The following is a 17,812-nucleotide window of genomic DNA, read 5'->3' on the forward strand; positions in this document are numbered from 1 at the left end:
CACTCTGACACCTAGGTTCCTGATTCTCTAAAGTTGATATGGAATGAAGAGACAAAACAACTGTTTTTCATCTCACCCCAAATCCATGCTCCAATCTGCAACTCAGGAAAAGCAAGACACAGATACGGCTGAGAGACTCAGTGGCAGGTCTGTACGATCGTACATCCATTTATAACCTCAAGAGCTGGGACTGTGTGATAACTCACGGAAGTCACTCCCTGATACTTCATACTATGTTACCACAATCAGGCCTCCGCCTTCCATCAATGCAGGCCAAAGGCCCACTCTATGTATCTCTGGACTCCTACAGACACACCAGTCAAACATCAGAGAACATACGGTCCTCATGGTGCTGCTCTCAAAAAGAAGAAAATGACATATAAATACACTGACTGAAGGACCAAGAAGTCACCAACAATTACATAGAACACACTGTGATATAAGAAAGCAGCCGGGGGGGGGGGGGGCGGGGGGGGGGGACGCACGCCTTTAATCCCAGCACTCGGGAGGCAGAGGCAGGCGGATCTCTGTGAGTTTGAGGCCAACCTGGGCCCCAGAGTGAGTTCCAGGAAAACACAGAGAAATCCTGTCTCAAAAAAAAAAAACAAAAAACGTCCCTGGGCTAGGGATGTAGCTCAGTGGTAGAGGACTTGCCCAGCTTGCCCAAGAGCCTGGGTACAATTCCCAGCACCAACAAAAAAGCTTGTGTTACAGTGAAAAGTCAAGTCTGTCTGGGTGGGGCAGATAGCTCAGAGGGTGTCTGCTGCCATGCTAGCAGGACCTAAGTGTCTGCAAGCACCTATCTTATGCAAAAGCTGGCCTTGTTAGCATGCACTTGTGAGCTGGCACTGGAGAGTGGAGACAGGTGGATCCCTGGGGCTCACTGGCCAGCCTAGTCTAATTGCAAACCCTATAAAAGACCCTGTCAAAAGACAAAAGAGAAAAAAAAAAAAGGTGATGGTTCCTGAGAATCACTACGCAACACACACACACACACACACAAGAGAGAGAGAGAACATCATCTGTACGTCATTATCCAAGAATATATCTATATGTACGTACAGCATATAATCATGTACACATACGTATCTGACATAGATACATACATGTGAATATATATGTCAATGTCACACACACCCCTAAACTCCAGTCTCCTCGTGACAAACATGTGACTGGTTTGGACCATCAATGAGGCCCTCTGGAGCTCTGACAGGTCTCCCACCCGCCATCCTGATGCCAGGCTAAGAGGAGCCCAGCAAACTCTTCCGTTAACACTGCATGGCTCAAAAAGAAACTGGCCCCCACTTGCCTCCTCATTCCAATACAAACTTGAATGCTCACTTGGCAGAGGAAAAGAGAAAAAAATATTTTTAAAGATATGTATATAGATAATGGATATGACAAGCTACAAATAGTTTGAAGACATCGTTTTTTGACTTGCTTATTGTTAAGAGTAGCCCCAGCCCACGGGCTAAAGATATTTTACAGGGCTCAAGTTCGAGGTCAAAAGAAAGGGTCACCCTTTCTGATCCTCTGCTCACATGTAGGAAGCATGGTCAGGCTCCCTGGGATTTCCCCGATCTGCAAGAGAAGCAGTTGCCAGAGCCAGGCTCCATGACCACCCAGGATCTGAACTGCGCACAGGTGTTCGAAAATACCGAGGGATCGCATAATTAGGAGCATTAAGCAATCATCTCTGTGCACAGGCAGTTGGAGAAAGGAAAAGCAGAGTTTAGGAGACGCTTTGGGAGATAAATTCCACAGCTTTTCACCAAGTTGAAATCTTGGCTTTGGACACACATAAAAATGAGCCTGGCTGATCTTAGCTCCCCGGGGACATCTGCCAGATCACAATGGTTGACCCAGTTGGCCCGCCTTACCACAGGGAAGTCCACTGCTGGAGGAGCAGATGGCAGGGCTGGACAGAGCCAGCATGGCCCCATGCAAGGGACATCAGCAAGGAAGAGCAGGACTCGCTGGCCCAGGCTAGGGCGAGGCTGTGCTTTCCAGAGAATGCTATAGTGCATCCTTGGAAGAAGCGTCCTCTGAGTAGGCTCCCATCAGACTCCCGTATCTTTCAATCATCCGGTCTTAGAGCCTTTAAAACAGTGTGTGTGTGTGTGTGTGTGTGTGTGTGTGTGTGTGTGTGTATGTGTGGTCACTTGATACAACTACACAGCAACAGGACAGGCGCAGACTCCCCTCTACAGAGATGCAAGTGTCTGGTGCAGAGAATTTGACTAGTGACATGGGAGGTAGGGTCACTGCTTCCCACAAGGTTTAAAGATGCCATGGTACAAGCCTGACCTCTGGCTGAAAACCCGCAACCAAGCACAACCTTGTTGGCTAGGAGCGATCCACTTTCCGCTTAAATTAAACCTGTTGTTTATTGGCTAACAAGCTCTGCTGTACCCATTGAACATGCCCAGCATTTCCCAAGAGCACTGTCCAAACATTCCCCTTCCGCTGGATTTTTCTCCCTTCTGCAGAGAAACATTAGCTACCTTTAGACTATTCTGTTTAACATCTCCAGCCATTTGTGCTATTTACTGAGTAGCTGGTACTCTAATAAAATGTCAGCACAAATAACCAAGTTGTCCAGGAAAATAATAATAATAAGTTTTCCCAACCTTCCCTGGCTTGTCAAGGTAAACATTTCGAGACGGCCCCCATTAGTCCTGCTGACACAAACGACTTTTCTCTTTCCTCTCAAATTACCAAAGATTATCATTTTACTTTGCAATGAGCCTGATGAAACTGAAACTCTGTACATCAGAATTAAATATGTTCTATCTGCTCAGAATGAACGGTGCATTATTTATCACTAATACTTAATGACAAAAAAAAAAAACCTGATAACTTTCCCCGATTATACCACTGATGCCATCTCGCCTCGCACCAGCGATTCTCTTGGTCATTACCATAATCACGGAGCCTCAACTATGGCTTCTGCAGCGAGTTTGGTAACAGAGCTGAAAGGAGACATGCACACTATTTTAAAAACATGTTCTGATTCCCATCTAAGCATATCTTTATTTATATGGCTTTCTTACCATCAAGATGCCAGCCCTTTAAATTATGCAGAAATCACTTTCTCCACTGAAGAACAAGGTGCTACATCATACCCAGGATACAGAAGTATAAAGAGCCTGTTAATTAAACGTCGCTCTTTAACTCACTACCCTGCATATGCAACTGTTAAGTTCTAAGCCAACTCTTTAAATAAGAATGAGGAAATGGCTAGGCTCCTTCAAATGAATGCCTCTTTTTTTTTTTTTTTTTCCCATCCCTTAATAGAAGAGATCGGCCACTTGAAAGATTATTTTTAATCAAACTCCCTGATAAATGGTTGAGATTATTTAAGGTTATTTTCCTCTGAAAGTACATGCAAATAAGCAAATTACAGAATTGAAGTCAGGACTAGAGGCTTCACAATTAGCACAAATTTTACACTGTTAGGTTTTAGGTTCAAACATAACAAGTTCTGCTTGGGTTAAAATTCAGTGCTGCACATGGTACACATGGAAAAAGGGAACTGGGAACTGCAGAGCTGGCTGGGGGAGGGGGAGAAGTACTTGTTGCTCTTGCAACAAGGACCTGGATTCAATTCCTAGCACCCATACGATGACTCACAACCATCAGTCCCTCTAGTTCCAAGGGATCTGACTCCCTCTCCGACCCCCTCCCTCATCTGACTTCCACATGCACGAGGTGCACATACATGCAAAAAAAAAAAAAAAAAACCATGCACAGCTAACATAAGAAAGGAAAGGGGGAGTCAGCCACCACTACACGTACCCATATGGATGAATTTCACTAGCTATACTGGATACTTGCTTAAAGCCAGGTTGCCAAAGAATACATATAGTAAGGTACTATAATATAAACCTTGGCGCACGAACGTAAGATCCTCTTACCCCTGTAATGCCTACTTATATATTAAATATATAAATAGATTCAGGGAGCAAAAGCTGCCTAATGGGAAAAGTGTCCTCCTCTGGATGACTGAGGACAGATGAGGCCAGCAGCCTTTATACAAAACCACTATGTGTGTCTAAGCTGGGCCAGAGACACATGATGCTCCAAAGAAATATTTCTTTGTTCCTTTAGTGCCTTACATATTTCATAACCCGATCTGGCAAATACAAACATACAACTGTCTAATTTCCTTCCCCTGAAATTCTCATTGCTGATGGATGGAGGCATCACTATTATATTCCACAACTGGGCACAGCGGAGAGAGCCTGAAGCGCTGCGCCCCAACACCAAATCCATCTCCAAGGCTTTCAGAATCACTTGTTATTACCTCATGCTTAAGGAATTCTTTACCAGCAGTCCTATGCTATGGGAAAGTCATCTCCACCACAGAAAGTTTCTAAATTTAGTAAATGTAACTGTCCTGTTTCCGAAGCAAAACAGAACAAAAACAAAACTCTGAAGTGAGACTTCTCTTTGGGGATCTGCTCAATGTTCAGTTGCTAAGAATGCCAGCAGCCCCTGTGTGTGACATCAGAACACAAGGGTGCTAGAGGAAGGTGAGCTTATGCCTGTTACAGAGGCCTCTCCCACCCCGATCCTGGAGTGTTTAGAAACTGGGCTGGAGTTAACACAGAACAGGGGTGAAGGCAGAAACAGCCCCCATCTGCAGTGAGGATGAGAAGTTGCTCCTAGTACACTTAACCCAAGTAAGAGCCTCACGTTTACTGTCAACCTGCATCCTGCTGCAACAAAAGCCACCATTTAGAAAAGGTGAGCACGTTTAGGAAGCTGAACCCTTCTTTAACCCCAGAGTAGACACACACAATAGAAGCAAATCTACAAGGTGTACCAGAAGAGCCCATTTAAGAAACTCTCCACATAATTAAACACAGCCAACCTCCTATTCAAAACTCACTAGAAAACACACTAAAAGGGGACTGCTATTGATTCCCTAATGAAATATCAGTTAGTTACTTAACCTTTCTTCATGAAATGATTAACAACCTTTCAACAAGCAAGACACATCAGTTACCATCAAACCGAGATTTCCTCGGCCGATGGCAAGGTGCAGCTCCATGCCCCATCTCCCCATGCCCTATCTCCTATCACCTCACCTTCATCCTGCCAATCTGTTCCCAGTCTAGTTATCTAAAGGGCCATTCAACTTGGTGGTGGACACACCCCAGTGCTGAAGTTTAGCCTGCTGGAGAAGTTTTTTAAGTACATAAAGGTCTGCACAGAAGCAAATGAACTCTGTGTAATATAATTATCCAAAACGGTACTAGAACCCAGCACCAACCTAACTGTGAAGTCCCAAACAGTAAGAACAGTTTTGGGCTGTTATTAAAATGAGGCCACACCCAGAATTAAAATGCAAATTAAAAAAATGGTGAGCGAAATTTGGGTAACTTCAAAAGGCCCATTACAAACACAGACCCCACCTCCACCCAAATGTCAGGATAACTTTCATTTAGATAACTCTTTGATCTGAATAGGGAGATCTTCAGCTGAAGATCTGAATATCTACACCGGCCTCCTCAGCGCTTTATCTTCCTTTATCTCCTAATCTTGGAGGAGGCATTCTTGTCAGGATCCTGCTTCTTTATTTGTGTGGTATTCTTGGCTAGGCTCTTTCCATCAGTATCTATGCATGTCCCATCACACACTCAGAGAATCTCCCGACACGCTTAGGGAACGCACAATACTTGTGCCAGCAGGTTCACCTAAGAAGTAGACAGCTTAGATTTTGAAATCAAAATGGAATCGTGAGAGAAAAGAGAAGATTCCAGAATGCCATTTGACAGGAACTAGCAGCCATATGGTGACCACACCACCCAGCAAACACGGAGGGAGACAAATCACAAAGGAAAGCATCTGATGCTTTGTAGAAGCTAATGATGCTCCAGAATGTTCCTTCCACTGGGTTCAATCCTGAGACTCTTGTGTGTGTCTCCAAGCAATGTTTCCTTCTGTGTTTGGCTGTAAAGGGGAGCTTGCCCGCCTTGGTTAAGGTCTCACAGTGGCCTGGCAAGGCAAATCCTCCCACAGGGTGGCTGCAGGCACTTCTGTGACTCTGAGGCACTGAGGCAGCCAGCTTTCTCCTCTCCCTGGCTTCTGCAGGTGAGACTTCAGAGGATGCTTTCCTCGAGCAAAAAAGCCCCGCCCAGATGTGACGGGCTGGCTCTGTGCCCACCTCTGTGCTTCAACTACAACTCTGCTAAGACTCAAATATTCATGTTTTGGTTAAAAACAACTGATTTCTCACTCTAAATACAAACTCAAAGAATAATAAATAACACAGAACCAGGCCTCAAAGTAAAATAAACCAACAAAAATGGCCACTGTCATTCAGCAGGGGACGCGTCACTGCCTGCCTCCAGGGACAGCTATCACCTAGGACCATGGATCTCAGTTCTGTGGGCATGAGAACTCCAGAAGAAATTTTGTTGTAAGTGGACTCTACTTGTTAGTCACCAAAAATTCAGATTTGAGGGCTGAGCCGATGGCTGGTGGCCAAGAATGCTTGCTACATAAACATGAGGGCCTGAGGTTAGAGCCCGTACCCAGGTAAAAGCAACGAATGGCTGCATACACCTGTAACTGGAGCCCTGTGATACGGAGACACAGAGAGAGACCCTGGAGCTTGCTGGCCAGGCAGGCAGTCTACCTGAAAAACAACCAACTCCAGGATCAGGAAGAAACCCTATCGCAAGAAAAGAAGGCAGAAAGTGACAGACAGAGCACAATACCTGGCTTTCTCTTGTCTCGGTGCACACTGGTGCACAAATTACACACATACACACACTCAGAGTTCTGATTCAAGAATGTGCATTTTAACAATCACCCTATCCATATGTATTCTTAATTTCATCCTCACTCATCATGCCTCACCCCCAATGTGAGTGAGCAGAGAACCTCACTTTGAAACATCCCAATTAAGACCTCCTGCGAACTCCCCACCTCTAGCCAGAGCATCTACCTGGATCCCTGTGTTCACCTGGAGGGAAGGCAGGGCTCCAGCAAAACACCCCTCGGAGCACTCTACTCACTGACCTAAAGCAGGAAAGCAAGCCCCTGGTGCTCAAGTGCTAAGCTCAGAGATAGCCCTGCCTCCCCTAACTCACAGGAGTCTGGAAAACACAGAAAGGCCAAGGCTGAAATGCATGTATGAGGGAGAAAGACATCTTGGGAATTCACACTAAGTTTGATGCTGGAAATATACCCGAGCATTCTAGCCATCAAGCAAATCACGAGATTAGCAAAAATCAGGGAAACTGACAAAATGTCACTGTCCACCCGACTTACTGGTAATAAACAAACATGTATCCAAATATAAAATTCGGAAGAAAATCCCCATTTTAAACTAAGAGAATCTAATCTAAAATATACACAGGGGCCCATCGGGGACCTGCTCTCACCTTCTGGTTGGCTCCTCTGAAAGACATGTTAGCCTTTAACATCTTCAAACTGCTATAATCAAACAGGAGGACACGCTTTCTAGTCAGTGGCCCCTCTACCTCAGCAATAGGAGAAAATAAACTCATCACAGAAGGAAGGACTGGAGTAGAAACAGAACTCTGGAACACAATTGTGTGTGTATTCATATGCCTTTAAAAAAACTATTTTATTAAAAATATGATTTGGAAAGAAAGTGCAATTAGCTCAGGACAGGCACTGCTGAGAAGCTCCGAACACACCAGACATATGTAAATATTTCACGGTATCAGTTCCGTTTGAGTAGACCTGTCAGGATATTTACAGGGCTTGACAGTACTTCGGTCTTTAATTAAAATTTTGCCCAGATACTTTAATGTAATTTAAATAGATTATTAGTTGTCAGGATCTAATATAAATTTTGTTTACGATTTAGTTACTTTAAGTACTGGGATTGAGGAAACTAATTTAACCCAACAACTGAGTGCTTGGAAGAACAAAATCAAACCAAGAGAAAGCCCCCAGTGCCCTCTGCACTCAGCCAGCCTTAAATTACTACAGTGTCACTGTAAAGTGCACCAGGTGACAAGAGCCTCCCCCAGTGCCCACACCAGTGCTTTTGTGAAACAGGAAGATGGGGGGGGGGGATGTGTCGTAAAGGCATCTGCACCTGTTCAGGTAGCAGGCCCTTCCTCACACATAGCTCTTTCTTCTCCTGGCTGCCTAAGAAATACTTTTCTCACTTTCAGAACCACACACTAACAACCAAACAAGCACCTGTTGTGTTCAATGCATACATTGAAAACGGGTGTCAGGGGACCGCAGGAAGCCAAACAAGTCCCAGAGAGATGTTTACAAGCCAGCCTGGGCTGACATACCTCCCCTCACGTGAGTAAAACTGGAGAAAAGAACACAGCTTCCGGCACCTTCTCATGAATGGGAGCTGCCTTCTACACCAGGTTTGAAAAATGCCTTCCCACAAAACGGACAGTAATTAATAAGAATAATTTACTAAAGAAACAAAGAAAGCTGTCTAATTGTCTTTCCTAACTGCCATGCACTTGACCTCCACGTATTTCCTCTCTGTAGAACACCAGGCTGGAGGCGACAGAGCAAGGACATCACTGGATAAAGCCAAAGCAAAGCATTTCTTAAAATCAGATGTTCCTTACGTTTATTTTGAGGGTGGGGACACAAGCCAAGCCTGCTTTCCCTCCATTAACCCTGTGGCCCCATGCACACTGAGATAAAGAATCTCCTAGGGAGGGAAGGGGTTAACTGGCATGCGGAAGGCATCCGAATTGGGCCAGGTTGGCCCCTATTTTAAGAAGTCATCTCATATCACAGCCTGCTGCTGCACCAGCTTTTGGCATCTCCAACTTTAATTCATCCAAGTGTCAGGCATGAGAAGTAATTTTCAAAATCCGGTTGAAGATGGCCCCTTGCACACCAGGCCTGGCCTATGGCTAAGTGGCCTGCAGATGAAGGGAACAAGTCAAGGAAGGGGAAGACCACTGGGAAAACATGCAAACCTTTCTGGCTGGATTCTCTCACAAGCTCTGTGTTTGATCACCTGGTGGGATTTACTGGGAAAAAAAAAAATCCCTGCAAATAATAAATGTATATACAAAACCTCATGTATGGATTCACCTGCTCAGTCATCAAGTGCCTTTCTTGGACTTTCTTGGATATTTTCCCTAGACAATCAATTCCCTGCTTAGGGCTTTTATTTATATTCTAGATTTTAAAACACACTTTAAGACACTGGCCAGTATTGCTTACTTAGCAAAAACGACCTTCACTGAAATGTATATAAGGGATATTATATCTAACCAGATAAAAAAAGGAAAAAGTGCCCAGGAAAAAATAATTGTCTTAAATAAAAATAGCACCTGTGTAAACGAAGCTAAGCTCTGGAAACCCTTTCTGAAACCTGCAGAAACGGCCCATAGTCGATGCCTTGAAGTTGCAATTAAATTGTAGTAATTTAAGATTATCAAGAGAGCAAAGGGCAGCTGGAGGCCTTTGCAGAGCTCCCCTCCCTACTTAATGCTCTGCACTCAGGGGTTAAATGAGTTTCTTTAATGTAAGTACCTTAAAGTAACCAAATCATAAACAAAATTTATACTATTTTCTGTCAGCCTGCAATCTATTGAAATTTGATTAACGTGTACCTAAAATTATTTTTAAAAGGCAAAACTCTGGCTATCCCTGTAAATACTCTTGCAATAGCCATTGAAATGGGATTGGACCTCTAGCACCTAAACTTGTCAGAATACAGTGTGTGTGTGTGTGTCTGTGTGTGTGTGTGTGTGTGTGTGTGTGTGTGTGTGTGTGTGTGAGAGAGAGAGAGAGAGAGAGAGAGAGAGAGAGAGAGAGAGAGAAGATAAAGGTATAAAATTAAGTTGGAGTCAAGTAAACTGTGAAAACTAAAAATGCATACAATAAGGACGGCTGCAAAGCAGAAGTCGGGCTGAAAGAGGATGTCAAATGTGCTATCCCCTCCCTTCTCGTTCATAATTCTGGGACTGGTCAGGCTGTAGTAAAATATATTTGTTTGGGAAATAGCCCAGTTCTTCTGTCCATTTCAACAACTGCTGCAAACATACCACCCTTCCACAGAGCCTAAGAATGCAAATGTACAAAGTCAGGGGTCTGGAGAGAAGCAAGGAAAACCTTAGTCAGAGGCAAAATAAAAATGCTTAGGCCCAATATTAACTCGATTAACTTCTGCTATTGTTGGTACAGATGATTTTACTAGAAAATATTTACAGCTTTTTAAAAACATGATATACTGCAGAAAATTGCCTAACAGCATCCATGTGTATGTTTAACCCACATTGCTTAATTATACAATAAAGGTATACCCAATAAAAGCGCCAGACTTTGAAACATGTTGTGTACCATGGTTATGAAACTCTAGCTTATTAAAAAAAACAAAGTAGTCACTATGTGACAGGCACTAGTTAATTAAAAATACAAGCCTTAAATGACAATGATTTTTATTCTTCTGTATGTGTTTACTTATCCTATTTCCTACTTTGTCCTACTTAATTAAAGATGACATTTAATTTGGAGATAGTTTGTAAGTGGAAAAAAGTGCTACATAGTTTATACTTCAGGATTGAAATATAAACATAGTATCTTGAAGACATCCCCAGCAATGTAAACCCCTTCATTAGACACAGTTACTTTGAATAGTTGATAGTTCATTCGGTTTAATTTGATAAACCTGTGAAAATAAAATGCTAAAGTAATTACTGTTACTACTTTCCTTAAAAATGTAAAGTAGTTAAAATTTCCTAGACAACAAGGGAGGCCAAGTTACAAAGAACCTGAATAAAGTAGCAGCTGGTCATACTGAATGTCAATCAAAAAAAAAAAAAAAAAAAAAGAGGTCATGTGTAATCTAGAGAAGGCTCTCTCCTTTTTTTAAATTCCAAGAGTGGGCTTCAGCACTTGGGTTTCTTCTTTTCTCGTTTTTAACTAACGGCAGATTTAAACCCTCACATATAAAACCCTGGCTTCCCTGAGAAGGCAAAGCTTCTAAGCTGGATGTGAGAAAATGTTATCTAACTGGTGTGGGAGTCTAATGTTGGTAAAAAGAATTCCACGATGAGGTTCTGGTTAGCCAGCAAGACAGAATTCAGATGACTTAATATTCTTTGGATACCTTTTGGGGTACACTCTTCTAAAAAAAGAGAAATGTATTACAAAATAGTAACTTGTTTAGCAATTCAGCATCCATAGGAACTCAAATGCAGCCCAGAGGCTGGGTATTTCCTTCCAAGTGAGGCTTCCCTTGCACAATAAAGATAAGCATTTGCAATGGTCCATTTCTGCCTAAGTGAACATATAGCCTTGCTGGGCTCTCCCTTATAGCAGCCCCTGACAACAGCCCAGCAGCAGCCCTGTTTGATCTCCCCTGCTTCCTTAATTTGGGTTGTCAAGGTTCAGCAGTTGGAGGCTGTTTACTTTACTTTTCAAAAAAAAAAAAAAAAAAAAAAAAGAAGAAGAAGAAGAAAAAGAAAGAAAGAAAAAAGTGAATCCCCCCCCATTACAATGACTAATCCAAAATAGGGGGAGCAGGGGAGCTGCAGCCACTGGCAAGATGCTCAACCTTTCCCCCTTTGCACTAAGATTTTAGCTGACACTTTTTGAATGTAAGAGGTTGGATTTCATTTATACTTTTAGTGTTCTTTAACTATGAGACATTTGAAAAATGGGGGGGTGCAAACCCATTTCAATTTTTTTTTTTAAATATGAGCTCAGTTTTTTTTTTCTTTTTCCAGACTCAAAAGAAGTGGCTAATTCAAAATCAAAACTAGAATGGAATTCTTGAAAATGACCTGAAAATAGAAATAAGCAGGGATTCAGCTGCCTCCATTAAGCAAACAACCCCTGGATATCAAACACCTCAATCGTACCAGCCCCCATCCAAACCAAGCTAGCCCCAAAAGTGATTCTCACTGTGAAAAAAATAATAATAATAAAATAAAATAAGAGTGCAAAACATTTTCAGGAACAGAAAAAAATTCCTTAGATATCCTTGGGTGTTTTTCTCAGCTCGGATATTTTGCAAGTTCTTCCAGGCTATAGCCCAAGGAAGGTGAAGTGCATTGGACTTCAATGGGTAGACTCCTCAACTGCAATCCAAAATGTTCCCGCAGCCTTCTTGCTTAAAGAGCAGAGACAAAATAAGAAATCTGAACCTGGAAAATACCTGGAGACTGCCGTAAGAGCAACCCTGGGCCCTCAGCAGTACGCTGGATAAGCTCAAATGAAATGTTCATAGTAATTTCATTATTCTACTTAAACCACCCAGATGAAAGGGCTGGGGGTGGGGTGGGGGGAGAAGCTTCATTTGGGGTCCTCTAGTCAAGCAATAAGAAAATAAATTAAGAGGAAAGCGCAGGATGAGCCTAACCTAAATCAATACACTCTGAAATCAGCCCAGCTAGGGTATTGGACACAATGGCTTGGAAATAATTAATAGTTATAAGGGGGGAGCGGGCTGAGAAGGAGAGCAAGAGATGTCACATTTTACACTTCACATTCCACACTAACTTTGATCTCCAGATTTTCGGATTCAGGGAAGAAAGTGAGAGAAAAGGAAGAAAGCAGGTTCCGTATTTGCTAGCACCTACCAGCCTGATGGGCACATACCTTGCTCCCTGCGCCTGGTCACAACGATCTGGTTGCCCAGGCTAGCTGGTACAGAGCCCCCGTTTACCCCCCCTCTCCCGCGCGCCTGCCACGGCCGCCTCGACTTACCCACCGAGTCCAGGGAGGAGGCGCCGGCAGCTCCACGCTTCTCCGCGCCGCCGCTGCCCCTCTCCCGTGCTGCCCCTCTCCCGTTCGTTCGCCCGCCGTGCGCCGTCCTCTTGGGGCAAACTTTCTGGGTCTGCGATCGACAAGAGACCGGGACGACCCTCAGCAAGTCTTCCTTCCGTGAAGGTTTCGGGGTGGGGGGAGATCGAAGGGGACGAGGTGATTAGGCGGAAGGGGCCAGGACCACAGATAGAGATGGCAACCCGACGGAGAAGACCCCCCCGAGCGCGCGGGGACAGGGGAGGAGGATGCGCCGCGGGGAATCCCTGCAGGGATCCGGAGACCCAGAGCGCGGCCTGAGCCTTAGTCTCAGCACCTTCCCGGGATCTTACAAAGTTGCAACAACAAAAAAGGAGGGGCAGGACCGGGGGAAAGGGGTGGGATAGGGCTGAGATGGCAGGCGCAAGGTTTGGAGTTACAACTGTTTATTTAGTCCTTAGGCTCCCAGGGGGCGGGAGCTGCGCGGGAATGGGGGTGCTGCAGGCAGCAATTTCCAAGCAAACGGGGGGGGGGGGCATGCGACTTTGTTTCTGGGCGCGGAGCTCCCTGGCGCCCGTGTGTGTCACCGCCAGTCTCCCGGGACTGAGGCGGAGCTCACAACAGGTGGGGAGGGGGACAAGGAATCAAAGTTTCCGAGAGCGGCAGGGGGGGGTGGGGGGGTGGGGGGGGAGCGGGAGGCGGGGGCGAGGGGAGGCGGAGGCAGCAGATGACCACGACCCTGCGGCAGCTGGCAAACTCCTCGGCTCCCGGCGCCGCCGCCGCCGCCTCGGTCCCCACCCGAAGCGAGCGCCGCCTGGTCTCGTCGGCTCCGGAGAGACGTCTCCGAGGGACAGGAACCGAGCGCTGAGAGCACGGGAGGAAAGCTGCGCACAGGCGAGAAACGGAGAGCCATCGGTGGCCGGGACAGGGCCGGAGGGACGCGGTCGCACGCGCGTGTCGCAGGACAGATCCCTGAGCTTAAGAGGCACAGGAGTCAGAAGCGAAAGTGTATGGAGGCAGGAGGGTCCAGAGTACGGGCGCCGAGGGTCCTCGAGGCGTGCCCTGTCCCCATGCCCACCCGCGATCTGGCTACGGCTGGCGCGGGCGCCGTCTCTGACAAGCGGGGGCCGAACGCGCGTGGGGTGCGTGTCTGGCAGAGGGTGCGCGGGTGTGTGTATGAGTTTTCCAGGCTCCCAGGGGTTAGCTACAGAGCGTCCACACCGCTGACTTCTGACCAAAACACGCGTGGCTACGGGGATGTCGCCAAGCACCGGGCCCAGGGCGCAGGCGTCCCTGCTCAGCCATCCAGCGTTCGCCGGGCAGCCTGGGGTACAGAAGGGGCACGCACTCTTGGATAGCAGGGTAAAAGTTTGCTCCAAGTTCAAACTTTGAGCTCAGGAGAGGATGCCGCACGCCCCCGCCAACCAGGACCAGGTCCCGGGTACCCGCACCAGGCGGCCACCAAACGCTGACGCTGGGTACTCAAAGTTGCGACAGGCCGCCTGGGCTTATTGATCGCTCTACCCGAGCGGCTAGAGCGAGCGCAGAGGAGCGAGGGGCCAAGGGGGAGGCGAGCTCGTCCGTGAGGCCACCATCGCACCCCACAGTGACTTATGCAAATGAACCCAAGGGTGCGGGCGCCTCCCGCGCTTCCTCCAGCCCAGCGCCCGCGCGCGGCCCCCACCCACGCAGAGCCTGGGCCCCGACTCCGGAGCGAGTAGAGAACGGAGGGTTGGGGGAGATGCACGTGGAGCCTGGAGGTAAAAAGTAGGAATTTTTTTCTTTTTCTTTTTTTTTTTCTTTTTTTTTCTCCTTTTTTTTTTTTGTGCTGGTTGTTGTTGTTGTTTAAAGTGGCGGAAACAAGGCAGGAGGCGGCTTGGGAAAAAAAAAAGTGGAGCAGAAATGGAAAAATACGAACTCACCCGCGGCAAATGGTCTCTCGGTGCAAACTAAGGTGTTTTCGGGGCCTTTCCCCGCGCGCGCCCACTCCCGCCCGCGCGCGCCCCCCGCTCACACACTCACCCGCGCACACGCGCGCACACACACACACACGCACTCGCGGGCGAGGGCCGGGCCGCGAGCACAGCGTGCAGCTGCCACACAATAAATAACAATAGATTCCTCCGCTTGGGACTCGTTCCCGAGCCGCGCCAGCGTTGCAGCCGCGAGGCGCCCCCAACCCGCCCCAGTCCCGCGCTGGGCCCAAGCCCCGCCACACGCACTCTCGAGACCCCCGCGGCCCCCCGACAGCCACCCACACCTCCATACGGCGCCCTTGGGTTGCCTGCCCCCGCCCCCCCACATCCCGGAACAAATAAATAAATAAGGCGCGCGCGGAAAGGCCATCGCGTCGCGGAGGGAGATGTTGTTATTTTTTGCTGTTGTGCGTCCCTGACGTCACATCCACCTGCTGGGTAAACAACAGGGCTCGCAGAAGGGAAAAAAAAAAATCGCAATTGCCAAGTGAGGGACCTGGGGAGGGGAAGAAGAGAGGGAGGCAGAGCCCCCAAACCCGGGACGGAACGCCACAACAGTTCCCAGGCAAAGGGAGACTGGATGAAAGAGCTGGAAAATGAGGGGCAAGGGGCAGAGGGGTCCCCTCAGAAGAGGGGGAGAGGGACCCATTCAGAACCAGGGAAATGGAAAGGAGGAGTGTCAGCAACTAGGGACGCAGGGGGGAATGCCAGGGCAATTCGCTCAGCTCTGAGCAAAAAAAAAAAAATCCAGGAGGGGAAAGGACAAGCGGGGATGGAGTTTCCTCCAGTTAAAAGTGAAAGTGCTTCGCCGGGGTGACAGTTGGAGCGGAGGGCGGCAGGGGCGGCGTTCCAGCCCCGCGCCTGCTCTTGGGTCCTCCCTCGGTCTCTCCCCTTTCTTTCTGCACTTTGTCCAATGAAAGAAGGCGAGTTCGGAAGGTGAAAGTTCAGCTGAAGGACAAACCCCTGATTGCGAGGAAACAGAAACCCCTCCAGCCAGGGGGATTTTCCCCTGCATCGCGGAATCGGGAGAGAGTGAGGAGAGCAAGAACTTACTCCCTCAGGCCCTGTCAGCCTCTGCAGGAATGTTGTCCACTTGGGGAGAAAGTGGCTGCGAGAAGAACTGTGTTTTCGCCACAGTTCCTCTTAAGAAAACACCCGGGGGCTAGCATGTCAATCACTTGTTTAACACAAATTACCTGCTCTCTGAAACATCAGTCATGTGAGAAAAAAAGCTTTGTGCAATTTTGGGGAAGGTGAGATTTTTGTGTTCTTTTTGCTGTTCTGAAGTTTGGTTGAGTATGTCAATTTAAATAAGTATCCGACGAGCCCAGATGAAATGTTTTTGAAATAAAAATACATAAGACAAAAAGCACTTTTATCAACATGAACGAGGAAGCTGATTTCGCATTTCCAACAGGGACTTAGAAACAGGACCTCTGTGGCTTCTAGTTGAACAGAGATTATTTTGGGGTTCCCCCAAAGCGCTTAGGGAGCTAAGGTGTGCTTACTGTGGTTTGCATCTTGAGACTAACACAGATGTAAATAATACCCTGGCTCAATTATAATAGATTCTTTTGGATAATGTCTTTTGACAAATATTAAATGTTCATTTGCAGAATTTAAATCTAAATTGAAATGAGAAGGTGAGGGTATCGTTTAAATTTATATCCTACATTTGGGGAAGTAAAATAATTAAAAAACAAAACCATTCACTGGTATTGCCAGAGAAAAGTAATATGCCGAGTAAAAGCCTAGTAGAATTCATACTGTCAACACTCCATGTCAAGCACACAAGACCAGCCACCTCATTTTTTTTTTATACTAGGAACTACATACATGAAATGGATTTTGCATTCTATAAAAGGTCCATGTTTTCTTTGTTAGGACATTAATACATGTTCTATAATATTCCAGACCATACTTTAAAATATACATATATAGTAAGTTCCTACTTTCCCGACTCACAGGCCACTGCTGACAGTAGTAACATCTAATATTTATTGAATGCTTGCTATGGCCCAGGCTGTAATCTAAAACGATTGTGACAAGTTAGTTGATAGTCTCACAAAACCTTGGACATCGCTGGAAAGTCCATATTTGGAATTCACATGGAATTAAATAGGAATCTTTGGGGAAAAACACTGTTTTTAATTTCTATGATGGTCCTGCCAAATATAACTTATTTATGGTATGTAGCTGGTTGTACAATTGTAACTCCAGGGAAACAGTCGTTTATTTAAATATGACATCTCTGTGCATAGTCTGTAAAGAACAATTTCTATTGTGATCTTGTTTATCAGACTCAACCATGGTTTGTGTTGTTTTGTGGGTTTTTTTTTTTTTTTCAAATTATAACCATACCAGCAATGAAATCCTTAGCTTGATACTGATCTTGGTCTGAATTTTAAATGTCTTAATTTCTACCTTCTCTTACAAGAAGAGGCTAAAGACAGATTGGCAACACGTTTTGCAGACAAAAGGAAATCCTGGCTGTAAATCCCATGATATATGGCACTGTTTTGGGATATGATACTGTCTGATGTGCAGGCTTATTGGAGACCCCACACCCATTTGGTTTACCTTACAGGAGCACTTGACTGTGGCTTAACACATTGTCCATTCTGAACACTGTCACATCACGTTCACAGGGAACAGGTTTCTAATTTCTTTATCAGTAATCAACTGGAAGTTTCTTTTTGTTAAATTAAAGCAAGAAGGATTTTGTGTGGTTTTTTTTTTTTTTTTTTAAATAAAGGGCATGGGGGTAGGACGCCACCTTTTGGTGATAAAACAAATAGAAATCCCTTTTTAGATCTGCTGCTGACATCATTTTAGTTTTAATTACACCAAGGCAAGGGTGCTTGTCCTCATTTCCTTATATATTAAGTGGGGGGGGGGTGCAATTAGCTAATTAAAGTTAACCAAAGCCAGTGTTTCCCTAGAGGGATCAGTATGTGTCCCTGCCCTGCCACATACTATTAAACCAAACATCGAATCCATTCTCTAAGTACTGTGCATATGCATATATCCACAGTTTGGAAAAGGAAGGAGACTGGACATTTGCCACTTATGAGATGCTAAATGTTCTGGTAAGTTTACAGTTAAAAAAATAA

The 17,812-nt window shown here is 45.8% G+C and overlaps 1 protein-coding gene across 2 annotated transcripts in view; it reads right to left on the minus strand.

The window, feature by feature from the left end:
• The window catches only part of Eif4e3 (eukaryotic translation initiation factor 4E family member 3), a 238,014-nt gene that overhangs the window by 78,680 nt on the left and 141,522 nt on the right, over nt 1-17,812 (minus strand). Inside the window, exon 7 of one of the 2 annotated variants that reach the window (XM_037204355.1) lies at nt 12,692-12,817. In XM_037204355.1, coding sequence (XP_037060250.1) covers nt 12,692-12,817 — 126 coding nt within the window. Of the gene's footprint in view, nt 1-12,687; nt 12,818-17,812 lie in introns of both variants that reach the window. The other variant, XM_028872733.2, reaches the window with a different exon arrangement.

Source organism: Peromyscus leucopus, chromosome 3 (assembly GCF_004664715.2).
Source record: "Peromyscus leucopus breed LL Stock chromosome 3, UCI_PerLeu_2.1, whole genome shotgun sequence".
In the NCBI taxonomy this organism is placed as follows: domain Eukaryota; kingdom Metazoa; phylum Chordata; class Mammalia; order Rodentia; family Cricetidae; genus Peromyscus; species Peromyscus leucopus.